The 12,589-nt window shown below is 37.4% G+C and overlaps 2 protein-coding genes across 5 annotated transcripts in view; both read left to right on the forward strand.

The window, feature by feature from the left end:
- PTPRR (protein tyrosine phosphatase receptor type R) overlaps nucleotides 1–6,146 on the forward strand; it is a 296,114-nt gene extending 289,968 nt beyond the window's left edge. For all 3 annotated transcript variants that reach the window (XM_003927799.4, XM_074402554.1, XM_074402555.1), the window contains one exon: nucleotides 4,952–6,146. In XM_003927799.4, the coding sequence (XP_003927848.1) occupies nucleotides 4,952–5,045 (94 nt within the window). In that variant the 3' untranslated portion in view covers nucleotides 5,046–6,146. The remainder of the gene's footprint in view (nucleotides 1–4,951) is intronic.
- A 671-nt stretch (nucleotides 6,147–6,817) lies between these two features.
- The window catches only part of PTPRB (protein tyrosine phosphatase receptor type B), a 126,343-nt gene continuing 120,571 nt past the window's right edge, over nucleotides 6,818–12,589 (forward strand). The window contains exons 1-2 of one of the 2 annotated variants that reach the window (XM_003927795.4): nucleotides 6,818–6,901; nucleotides 8,199–8,597. In XM_003927795.4, coding sequence (XP_003927844.2) covers nucleotides 6,847–6,901; nucleotides 8,199–8,597 — 454 coding nt within the window. In that variant the 5' untranslated portion in view covers nucleotides 6,818–6,846. The remainder of the gene's footprint in view (nucleotides 6,902–8,198; nucleotides 8,598–12,589) is intronic. The other variant, XM_010338431.3, reaches the window with a different exon arrangement.

The raw sequence follows: 12,589 nt of genomic DNA on the forward strand, positions 1-12,589 counted from the left end.
GTAAAAAGCCGGTCACGAATTGGGAAACACTGGACCAAAAGAGGTTTAGTGTTCCAATAACAAAATACCAGAGGCCCGTATTTACTGGGAAAGTGCAGAAACAAAATGAAGAATTTATTTGGTTGGTTTGCAATTACATTATGGCCTTTTTTCAGACACCATATTGGAAAGTCCTTCATGACATAATAATACGTGAGTTGGATACTTATGATTGGCTGGGGCTGTTTTAGTTCTAACATAAGAATTTATCAGATATGAATCCAAGTTAAGTTTCACTTCTGTTTGCAATTTAAGATGCATATTGGCATGTACCTGTAGTCCCAGCTACTTGGGAGGCTAAGGTGATCACTTGATCCTGGGAGGTTGAGGCTACAGTTGGCCATGATCTAGCCAGGATGAGACAATGAGACCCTGTCTGAAAAAGAAAAAGAAAAAGAAAAAGAAAAAGAAAAAGAAAAAGAAAAAGACACATAAGAAAAAGAGCACCCCTGTTTCTCAGCTCCCAGAAGCACTTTGTATTAGGAACTTTACATCAGTAATGTAGATGCAGATTTCAGCAAAGCCATAAAGCCTATCTGACCTAATAGCTTCCTGGAGTCTAATTCAGAGCTCTCTTAGAATGAATTACTATATAGCTCTCTTGAGAGTTCCATAATCAACCTAGCTTTATTCATTTATTCCGTAAATATATTTTGTATACAGACACTGAACTAGCTTCTTAATTTTTTTTTCTATGATCCCCTATCTAAAAAACTATATTTCCCAGGCATGGTGACTCATGCCTGTAATCCCTGCACTTTGGGAGGCTGAGGCGGTTGGATTGCCTGAGCCTAAGAGTTCAAGACCAGCTTAGGCAACGTGGCAAAACCCTATCTCTACAAAAAAAAAAAAGAAAAAAAGAAAAAGAAAAAATGTAGCTCAGTATGGTGGCATACACCTGTCATTCCAGGTACTTGGGAGGCTGAGGTGGGAGAATCACCTCAGTCTGGGAAGTCAAGGCTACAGGGAGCTGTGACTGAACGACTGCACTGTGGCCTGGGCAACAAAGCAAGATGAGGGAGAGGGACAAAGAGAGAGAAATGAAAGAAAGAGGGAAATAGAAGGCTCTGTTGACATTTGAAAGAATGGATGACCTGTTAAAAACCAAATGCTGTCCTCCCACCTCAGCCTCCTGTGTAGTTGGGACCACAGGTATGCATCACTGTGTCCAGCTAACTTCTTTTAATTTGTAGACAGGGTCTGACTATGTTGCCCAGGCTGGTCTTAAACTCCTGGGCATCCTGTAATACCTTTTGCTTTCTTTTAGCCTAGAGTTTATCTGTTTTTGCATGACATGAAAATAGCATGATCTGGGTAATTCATTTGACAGGTATTTACCTAGGACTGGCAAGTGCTTTTTACTGTTACAAGTATAAGAAGACTATGCCATTATGCTTATAGGTCTTTAAAGGACCTACAACCTAGTCAGAAATAATTTTAGAATGGGATTAGATAGTATATAACATGATATCAGTTTACTCAAATTAAAGACCCTACTTTGTCTCTTTTTCTATTTCTTTATAAGTGCCTTAGATTAAAAAATGTAAGGCATCCTTGTTAAACATCTTGGAGATACAAAGCTGGGAGTAAGAAATGGAAGACTAATATATTGACTGATAGTGATCCAGTAAACAACAGCATTGTGCTGAAACTAACAAGTTGAAATTAACAAGAATAAATAGAAAGCCTTGCACTTAGTTTCAAAAATTTGGTTGCATAATTATAGAATGGGAGAAAGCTGTAATATCTAGATTCAAAAATGGTCTTGCTGACTTTTTAATTAACCTACACCAACAGTTAATATCTTAAAATATTCCGGGGGACCAGGCACCATGTAAGGCACCGTGGGACCTTACCACCTGATGCACCTGCAAATGCAAATCTGTTGGTCTTCAATGTGCAGCCGGAGGAAGAAAATAAGCCTACTTCATAGATACCATCAGGAGGGAACACAACGTGCTAAGAAGGTCATATTTGATAAAACAGCCTGTAGAAGAGGGAGACTAGAGTGGTGAGTGACAGAGAAACCAGGCTGTACAGAAATACTGGGTGACCACAGGATGTTTAGTCTAAAGAAGAAAAGAGTATAAGACTTTGATGGCTGTTTTCCAGCCTTTGGAGAGTTGTTGTGTGACTGCAGGGGAGCCTTAGGACTTCTTTCGAGTTATTTCAGTTGGACCAATGTGGTGAAAGTTAGAAAGGGGCAGATTCATGTTGATGTCTTAAAAGTTTTCCTGCCAACCTTGGGAAAGGCTGCCTCTAATGGTCCCTCGCCCCATGAGCATTCCAGCAGAAGCCAGCTGGCCGTCTGTCATACATAGATTGCTTCCTTCTACAAAAGCTATATTGTCAGTGACTAGAATGGATGATCTCTAAGGATTCCTCTGATGCCAATTTTTTTTTCATTTTTATTTTCCAAATTAAGTGGGAGGTAACAGAACTTTTCATATACCTTCCTGAAGCCTTCAGACCTGCAAGAATTTTGCCAGCCCACAATTAATGAGTGTGTTTCTCCATCTTCCTCACTTTCATTGGCTAAAACAGCCTTGATTTAGTGAACAGAATGTCATAGTAAATATATTCCAACCATTAAATTACACCACTGACCCACTTAGGGTGAAACGGTTATTAAAATCTAAACTGTGTCTCCATTCATTCACCAGTTGGACATGTAAATACCGGTGCTGACCAGAACATACAAGAAGGGGAAAATCTTGCCTCAAAGTGAGGTCAGTGGTGAGAGGAAGTTGACCAGAGCCTGAGAGCTGGAGCACATAGAAGCTTCCACATACTGTCTGCAGCTCAAGGCAGAATAATGATGCCCTGAGCTGCGCAAATGCCAGAGGAAGGGCGGTACCTCTCAGTTCCCTGGAGCTGCCCTAATATTTACTGTGGTGGTGTCTCCCAAGCTTCATAGTTAAAGCCAGCATCTTTGGAACACCTGCTATGTTTTTAGGTGAGCCCAGATGTCATCACATGGCTAAGAAGAGAAACCATTACCACACTCTCAACTGGCCATTTCTGTTGTTCCCTTCTGACCAAGGGATACTTTGCCCAGAAGATTGCCTTTAATGCAACAAAATGTACAAAAGGGAAAATGCCAGAGCCATTTCCCTTTTTCCAACTCAATTAAGAACCCACCCTCTATTGTATTTAGACACCCAGTATACCCAAAGGCTAAGGATGTTTCTGTACAACATGTTTGTATTGTGTACATTCATATTATGTGTTAGATGCTTTCTAGAGGGAAAGACCAATTAAATACTTCTGTGTCAGTAAGTTGCTGTCACCGCAAACTGTGAATTTACCTCTTTATTTTTTGCCAGATAACATCATTTTGACATCATGTTAATTTTCCTGGAGAATCACTGTTTAAAAGAGGAAGTTTTACTGCTTTAATATTGACATATGTTCACAAGCACAGTTTTTATTATTACCATTAACTAGAAGTCTTATTACAGTGAGACAAGGTATCTTGTTTTTAAGTTGAAGTACCTAAAAAATCTGAAAGTTATTTTGCATGATACTAACAGCCACTTAGAAAAATGTGGTTAAAACATAGAGTTAAACTAAAAGATAAAATTGGTTGTATGACTGCAGAGTTACAGAGACTTTACAAGATTCCAAATAGTTACTGATAGTAATGCTTTTATACAGTGAGCAGTAATAGCAACATATTAATGTCTGGTATCTTTGTCAAGCTAAGGAATCATAATTACAGGGCTGAGCACCGTGGTTCATGCCTGTGATTTCATCACTTCAGGAGCTCGAAACAAGAGGATCACTTGAGTCCAGGAAACCAGCCTGGGCAACATAGTGAGGCCTTGTCTCTAAAGAAAAAAAAGTCAAAAATTGTCCAGGTATGATGGTGCCTGTGGTCTCAGCTACTCCAGAGGCTGAGGTGGGAGAATCACTTGATCCTGGGAAGTTGAGGCTGCAATGAGCTGTGATCATGCCACAGCACTACAGCCTAAGCAACTAAGGAGACCTCATCTCAAAAAATAAAAAAGAACCATAATTATGAAGAGGGGAAATGTAATGTAGGTATATAGGTGTTATCTATATAAAAGCATAATGAGAAGCACCATTATTTCTCATGAAGGCAAGTACCTTCTACTAATCCAGTGACAAGGAGGGTGCTGGGCAGCGAGTGATGATAATGGTGATAACCAAGAGGAAAATGCCAGAGCCAATTCCCTTTTTCCAGCTCACTTAAGAACTCACCCACCATTGTGTCTAGACACCAGTGCACCCAAAGGCTGAGGTGGTTTCCGTACAACATATTCAATAAACCATTCCAAGGTAGACTTCTTTTTACTTGTAAAAAGAGAAACATTTTGCAGATGAGTTATGTTTGATTCATCTCCGCCAATCAATTTTAAGCCAAATGAATAAACCACTTTAACACAAGATGGATGAAGAGGTATCCATGAAGTAATACCAATATACCAGCTGCATTGAATTTAAGCTTCGCTGCAGCCTTACCAAGTAGTTACTCTTACTATCCTGCTTTAACAGAGGGAGAAACTAAAGTGCAAAGGGTTTCAAGGAATTTATCCATGATCATATGGCTAAGAATTGGCAGAGGAGGGATGTGAACTCACCTTGGCTGGTGCCAAATCCAAGTACTTGATAATTAGGCTATACCACTTCCCAAGTAATGTTATATAGGTAAAATTAATCATGTGCCTACTGTGTGCCAGGGACTGTGTTAAGCCCTTTATATACATTCGCATGTTAATTTTGACAATTGAGACATTTGGAGACAGTTAAGAGGGGTAACAGAAGAACCACTAGGTAGACTGTCCCATGTGTCTTTGGCATACCACCCTAGCTTGGGTGTAATCTCTGTGTTACTTGAAATTGCAAGATTTTAGCAAAATGAAGTCATTTGATTATTTCTTCCTTGCAGAGGTGGAATGGTGCAAACCAGTGAGCAGTATGAATTTGTGCACCATGCTCTGTGCCTGTATGAGAGCAGACTTTCAGCAGAGACTGTCCAGTGAGTCACTGAAGACTGGTCAGACCATCCATCTCTTGGGGTGATTAATCAAATTACTCACCCAAGGCTTCTAGAAAGAACTTCCTGCAATGGAAGGAAGGAGAAGCTCTGAAGCCAACGTATGGCATGAATGTGGAAGACTGGGCAACGTATTTAAGATTGCCAGCTCCTTATGTATATGAATGCATTCGTAAGCATCCCCCAAATTATTTTGAAGGTTTTTCGATGATGACGGTATGATAGGTTTCTCACACAGCCTAAGGCAGATTTTGGTTTGTCTGTACTGACTCTATCTGCCACACAGAATGTATGTATTTAATATTCAGTGATAAACGTCATCAGGTGATGACTGATGAGCTGCTGAAGACATTTGTATTATGTGTTAGATGCTTTAATGTTTGCAAAATCTGTCTTGTGAATGGACTGTCAGCTGTTAAACTGTTCCTGTTTTTAAGTGCTATTGCCTTTCTCAGTTACAAGACTCTTGCTGCTAAAGTTGCAAGCGATTGATAATGGGTTTTTAACAAAGTAAGTGTTTTTGAAAAACAAAAACCAAAAGCAGTAACTATTTTATATGGAAATGTGTCTTGATAATATTACCTATTAAACATGTATTTATAGTACCTCCTATCAAACAATTACAGAGCACAATGATTGTCATTGGGTATTTGTGTATTTACTCTCTATTATTGGGCATAGAGGTGGCTTCTTCTCCAGAACTCTATCCACTATATTTCTACACCGTGAGTCATTTTACTTTCAAAGGAAAACATTTGTAACAACTATGAAGTATCAAGAATTTTAAATACTTGTCTCTCTTTTGCTAAGAAGGGATTTTTGAACATGCTATCTACCTGGAATCTCTCTCTCAACAAAAGGCATATGCCTTCGGGAATGATATAACCTGTCCCATTTTCAGAGGTTCCTTATAAGGACATTTCCATGTACGTCCTTAACATTTCTGAAAGGTTTCAGTCTTCAAGGAACAACAAAAATTTAACAACCTTCAGCAAACACTAGCTGTTCTGCTCAAATAAGAATTTTTAATGCAGCAATGTTGACTTTGTTTCATACTGCCAATAAACTCTTAATACTAACCACTGAATAAAGCATATTCTTTTTTTTTTCTTTTTTTCTTTTTTTCTTTTTTTTTCCTATTTGGAAAGAGGTCATCATCTGTTTGGGGAAGACCTAAGTAGATTGTGTGATGGATTTAATTTTAGTGTCTGCATCTCCCCAGTGGTGATGATGATCTAAAAATGTAATATTGTCATCACTTGAGAGATAATGATCTAGACGTACCATCATTATGTGGTTTTCCTCAGTAGACTCGCAGTGTTTCATTATACAAACAGTACATGTTTATATCTTTATATCACTTGTCATAGACCCTCATGAATTACATGACTTATGTTTATTCAGCAGAATCACATCACCTGAAGAGATGTAATGTTTCAGGAACATTCAATTACCTAAGATTACAATTCCTTTCTTTCTTCTCGAGGTTAAGAAGTAGTCACATGCCGAAAGAAAGGTAGGTGAGGTCTTAATGAGATTTACTCTGCTCTTGAAGGCTGGAATATTTTCTACATTAAAAAAAGAGAGGTAATCATAATCCCTTCTTTCTAAGGAAACAGACAAAAGGACACTAGTATAAAACTTCCCCAAACAATTCAATAGGAGGAAGTGCTCGTCACTGACTTTTCCCCCCACCATGAAGGCACATTTCCTTCCTAGTCTTTGCTTCTCTTATCTGGGAGAATTTTTTTTTCCCAAGCAAAGCATGAACAGTTGCTAATTGAAAAATGAAGGCTGAATTTTACATGGTGATTCTTACCTGCTTGATCTTCAGAAACTCAGGTGAGTGGGTCTGCCTCAGTTTCCTGAGGCGTTTCTTCCAGATCTAGCTGAGGAGTCTCTGATCTTTGAAAAGTGTCTGAAGTAAGGTGAAAGGAGCTAGGTTTCCAGGGCAGTTTAGCCAAAGATGATGAAGAGGGGGAATAAAAGGAGCCAGCTATGCCCACACTGTTAAGATTTCTTTCCAAAAAAAAAAAAAAAAAAAATTAAACGCTCTCCTTCCGTCCTCCAAATGCCTCAGGCAAACCCTGAAATGACACATTTACAGCAGAGAGTAAAGAACCCTGAGGAAGAGTTTGAATTATTATATAGTAGTCTGTGGCATTCCCTAAGCCTTTTTCCAACCCGGTTATAGTTTTATTTTCTTTTGTGTTACAGAAAGAAAATGGAAGAAATATAATTAAAGGGGATGAGGAAATGTTGTGTGTTTTATTTGGAAGTTGTCGTTCGGGAGGGCTGAACATTTTCATGAGCGAGCTGGGCACTTTAAGTAAAACCTCATTGAAAATGGTTTCTGAGCCAGAATATCTTACTCTTTAGTACTGAGGTTTAGCAATTGGACGTTTAATTTCCTTTCATTGAAAAATGATGATTTTTTTAAAAAAATCTATTAGGATTTGAGAGAAAACTATAGATACTGTCACAAAACAGAGAAATGCTCCTCTGCATGACTAAAGGAAATTTAGTTTGTGATAATCAGTACTTTCATTGGCTGCAATTAGCTAGGAGGTTGTGCTTGGAGGAGTGGGAAAATTCGCTTTATTTTTTGATCAATGTATGCAATTTTTTAAAAATGTTATTCAAACTATGTAATTGGTATACAAATACTTATTGCAATGTGAATTTAAAGACTGGAAAGGGGGTACTTTTTTAAGGTAGGGGAGGCAGGTTACATGGAAAGTATTAAATCAAATGGTTAAAAAGGGAGCTAAGCATTTCATAACTTCAGCATATCTAACTGGGCTAAAATGTACTATATACTTCAGATGGTTTTGTTTGTTTCCAAGCTTCCTTTCATTTTCCAATAAGGTGTGTGTGTTTTTTCCCTAAAGCCTGTGAAAATTAAAAAAAAAAAAAAAGATGGGGAGTTAAGTGTGACATAAGGACTTTTTACATTGTCAGCTTTGGGATTTTAAATCACATATGTTAAATATAGAATATTCACTTGAAATGATAGCAATAACAAACTGTAAGTGAAACTAGTGATTTTATTAAGCTCATTAGTAGGTGGGTTCTTCCATTTTCTAACGGGCCTCATAATTTGCTACCTAGTGTTTTACATGAGCTTTTCATCTTCCAGAAGGGTTTCAGATTGTCCATGTCCAGGAACAACAGTGTCTTTTCAAAAATGAGAAAGTGGTCATGGGCTCATGCAATAGGACCATCCAGAACCAGCAGTGGATGTGGACTGAGGATGAAAAACTCCTTCACGTGAAATCCGCACTCTGCTTGGCCATCTCCAACTCCTCTCATGGCCTCTCCCGCCCAGTCATCTTAGCCCGTTGTTCCCAGGCACCCCGATGGACCTGCTATGATCAGGAAGGCTTCCTTGAGGTACAAAATGCCTCTTTCTTTCTCCAGAAACAAAACTTCAGAGCAGTAGTGATCAAGAATGCCTGGAAATGGCTCCATAGCTGGATGAAAATAGATGTCAACAAGGAGGGAAAACTGGTCAATGAAAGCCTCTGTTTAAAAAAAGGTGAGCTATTCCTTTCAGAACAAATCCTGAAAGTCCTTCTACTAAATATCTTGTGTTTTTGTTGTTGTTGTTGTTGTTGTTTTGACATTTAAGGGAAGTCCACATGCCCCAACATATTTCCTATGGAAGATTCGTAAGCTAATGGAGATGGATGATGAGGTGTCAAATGATGGAAAACTTTATTACCCTCATTAAAATAAGCCAAACTTTTCTCTTTCTATTGCTGGCTCTTCCTTCCCTTCTTTTCTTGCTTCATTTACTAATTCAACAAATATTTCATGAGCCTCTCTTTTCTTTAAATATGGTTAAGCACTGTTAGATGTAGGAATATGGATCTAGGCATATCACAGAATATATATGTAATGACTAAAGTCAGTAATCAGGAAATTATTAGATTTTGTTAACATAGGCACTTCTATTTGCCAATTATAAGGAATTATTAGAACATCAGAATGGTGCTTGGTAAGACTGAGATGAAGTGTTTTTGCAAATCTTTTGTATTGATGTTTAGGGGTAGATTTCTTTTGGAGGTAACATGCTTTTGAAATGTTAACACTCAATGGGAACCCACAGATTTTTCTAATTTATTGACCATTAATGGATATAACCTAGATAATGGACACATGTAAAAACTTGTTATACACATGCACAAACTCCTGGTGCAGGACACAGTTCAGTCCTGAGCTGGGAATTTTTGCTTGTAGAATATATAGGCAGTTTAATCTTTTCTTGAAGTTAATCATGTTATTGTGTATTTACTCTTCTATTAGAAGTTTGCTTTAGGAAGTCATGAAAGATAAAACTGATGAATCACAATACATTAGGCACCAATGGACTTTACAAAGCATGGGAAAAATTATCAAGAAATGAAGCACCTTACCAATTTGTCGGGGTTAAGTAAATTGTCCCAGATAAATTAACAGCAGATCTATTATCAGAGCCTAAGTTTTTTAACTCCTTGTTTAGTGTACATGCCACTATACCAGAGGTTCCCAAATGCTTGACCACAGATTTGTCCCATGGCTTGAGTAAGAATCGCCTGGGGTAGAAAAGGGAGGGCTTACTAAAGATACACATTCCTGCAGCTAATGCATGCTGGGCTTCATTGCTAGGTGATGGGTTGATAGGTGCAACAAAGCACCCGGCACACATTTTCTTATGTAACAAACCTGGACACCCTGCACATGTAGCCCAGAACTAAAAATAAAAATTAAAAAAATACATGTACATTCCCAAGATTCTTTCCCACCATTTTTTCCTCTACAGTCACCTCCAAGATTCTGTTTCAAGAAATGTGGATTTGTGCATAATACCTGATATTTATTAACCACCAGATAATTTTGATCCATAATCCTATAACGAAATCAGCATCCACTGTATCCTAAAGTCTTTTCCTTAGATGTCGATTTTTGAGTCTTATATTAGTCTTTCCACCATGGTAATCTTTGGACAATTTTTTGTCACTCATTCATTCTATAAGTTAAAACAAGCATTTAACTAGATGCCAGTAGAATGTTTTATGCTTTTCTACAATAAGCAGTATGCTTTGATACAATAAAAGTTGAGAGTTATAGTTTCTGTTCTTATATCCTTTCTGCCTATGAGAATAAGATTTAAAAAATCACTGAGAAAATTCAACTTTATCAGAAAATATTCAGTGTATAGCACCAATTTGTACAGTACCTTTCCGATGGTTCATCAAGGCCTGTCCTAAATAATATAGAAACATTATAACTGTTACATTTGTACTGTTATACACAAGGAGTGAGATTCATCCCCAAACCCCAATCAAACCTTATTTAAAATAAAATTATTTAGTTGGAACTTTAAAAAAAAAAAAAAGTTCTTTGTAGATTCTTGTTATTAGCCCCTTTTCAGATGGGTAGATTGCAAAAATTTTTTCCCATTCTGTTGGTTGCCGGTTCACTCTAATGGTAGTCTCTTCCTGTGCAGAAGCTCTTTAGTTTAATTAGATCACATTTGTCTATTTTGGCTTTTGTTGCCATTGCTTTTGGTGTTTTAGTCATGAAGTCTTTGCCCATGCCTATCACGGCACGTGTATACCTATGTAGCAAAACTGCACATTCTGTACATGGACCCCAGAACTTAAAGTATAATTTTTAAAAAGTCTAATGTATAAGGAAAAAAGGTAGTATGGACTCAGTGGCCAGTTATTCAACATAATAGATAATTCACAGAAAAACTACCTCCTGTGACATTCATACAAATATGTCCATTAATGAACTTCAAAAATAAAGTACCTAGAATAAGCCATTTATAATTAACCATTGAACAGTGCTGTATTCAAAACATGCCTGATAACATGTGTTGGGGGAAGAGGTGGATTTCTAGAAAAAACAGATGTTAAAATTTGCACAATTGTGGTAAAAATACACTCTTATATTTGAGTAGACATAAGTATAATATATACTTTTGCTTTAACATAATTACAAGCTAACAGACACATTTTTCTGCTCCATCCTAAATTTGTCACTTTGTTTTTGTTTTTAGAAACAAAGTCTTGCTCTATCACCCAGGCAGGAGAGCCATGGTGTGATCATAGCTCACTGTGGCCTCCAGCTCCTGGGCTCAAGTGATCCTCCCACCTTGGCCTCCTAAAGTACTGGGATTATAGGCATGAATCACCATGCCAGCCCTAATAAAATATTTAAAATGCTATTTGTAGACCTATATCATGAGAGCTCATGAGTTGCTAGAGTATGCATTCATATATTTGCAATAAATGATTCCAAACCATTTTTTAAGTTCATAACTAAATACTATAAAGCAGAACAAATATTTGTGTTGTCTATCTATGAGATTGAATTTTTTTGTATGTTCTTCAATAAAAGAAAGCATATCTATGAAGGTAAAAATCTGAACCACGTGTTTCATATTTGTGTCATAAAAGACATGTTAAGAATTGGATTCAAGTTTCCAGGTAATATTTAACACCTACTATGTGCCAGAGCTTGTGCTACTGCTGAGGTACCCTACACCAGTGATTTTTCACCCAAACTGCATATTAGACTCACATGGCAGATTTTAGCTAATACTAGACGACAAAACCTGGGCTTTTTCTTCTCGGCTGACTAAATCCAGCCTTGTGTTTTTAAGGTACTTCCTAAGTGATCTTGATGTGCAGCTGAAATTGAAAATCATTAAATACAACTTACTGTTTAGAGTAATGGGGAAATCAGATATGTAAATAAATAGGTAATTACAATAGAATGCAGATAGAAGAAAGTATTTTCCTTTCCAATATATGTCCTTGCCAGTATGTCACATGAAGCACCCATTCTTTAAAAAAATGTTTCAAGGATAATTTTAAAGTTGCATATTTTTAAACAGTCTTTTGGGGGCACATAAAAGTTTATCATATTAATAGTTTAGCTGTCACCGTTATTACTAACTACTTCTTCTCCTTGATTAAATTAATAAATGTTTCAACTTTGTGCAAAGTGTTTAATGTCAGAGCAGTAAAGGGAAAAGAAATCATAAATCTTTAAGGACTACTTTCAGGAATGCCGTAAATAGTTAGCGTTTGGCATTATAAATTATTGCTTTTGTCTTCTATGCAATCCAAGTATAATATTTAAACTCACCAAGCAATCAGATGTTACAGTTGACTGGACACAGTGGCTCATGCCTATATAACCCCAGCACTTTGGAAGGCAAAGGTGGGAGGATTGCTTGGTGCCAGGAGTTCGAGACCAGCCTGGGCAACACAGTAAGACCCTATCTCAAAAAGAAAAAAAAAATTACAGTTACACCTCTTCCAACAAGCAATAGTACTGGCCCCAAGCAGACAACAAAGGTTACAGTGGACCAATTACCAAAGTTTTATGAATCTGTCAGATGGGGAAAATTTCTCATACCTTGGCCTCCATATCTATATAAGAAACAGGGAAATTTACTCAAAGGAAATAACTGGTTTGCTAGTAGATCTAAGCAAATATTCCTTGCCAGGGGAAAATTAAAACATTAAAAAC

The sequence above is a fragment of the Saimiri boliviensis genome, chromosome 7 (assembly GCF_048565385.1).
Source record: "Saimiri boliviensis isolate mSaiBol1 chromosome 7, mSaiBol1.pri, whole genome shotgun sequence".
Taxonomy (NCBI): domain Eukaryota; kingdom Metazoa; phylum Chordata; class Mammalia; order Primates; family Cebidae; genus Saimiri; species Saimiri boliviensis.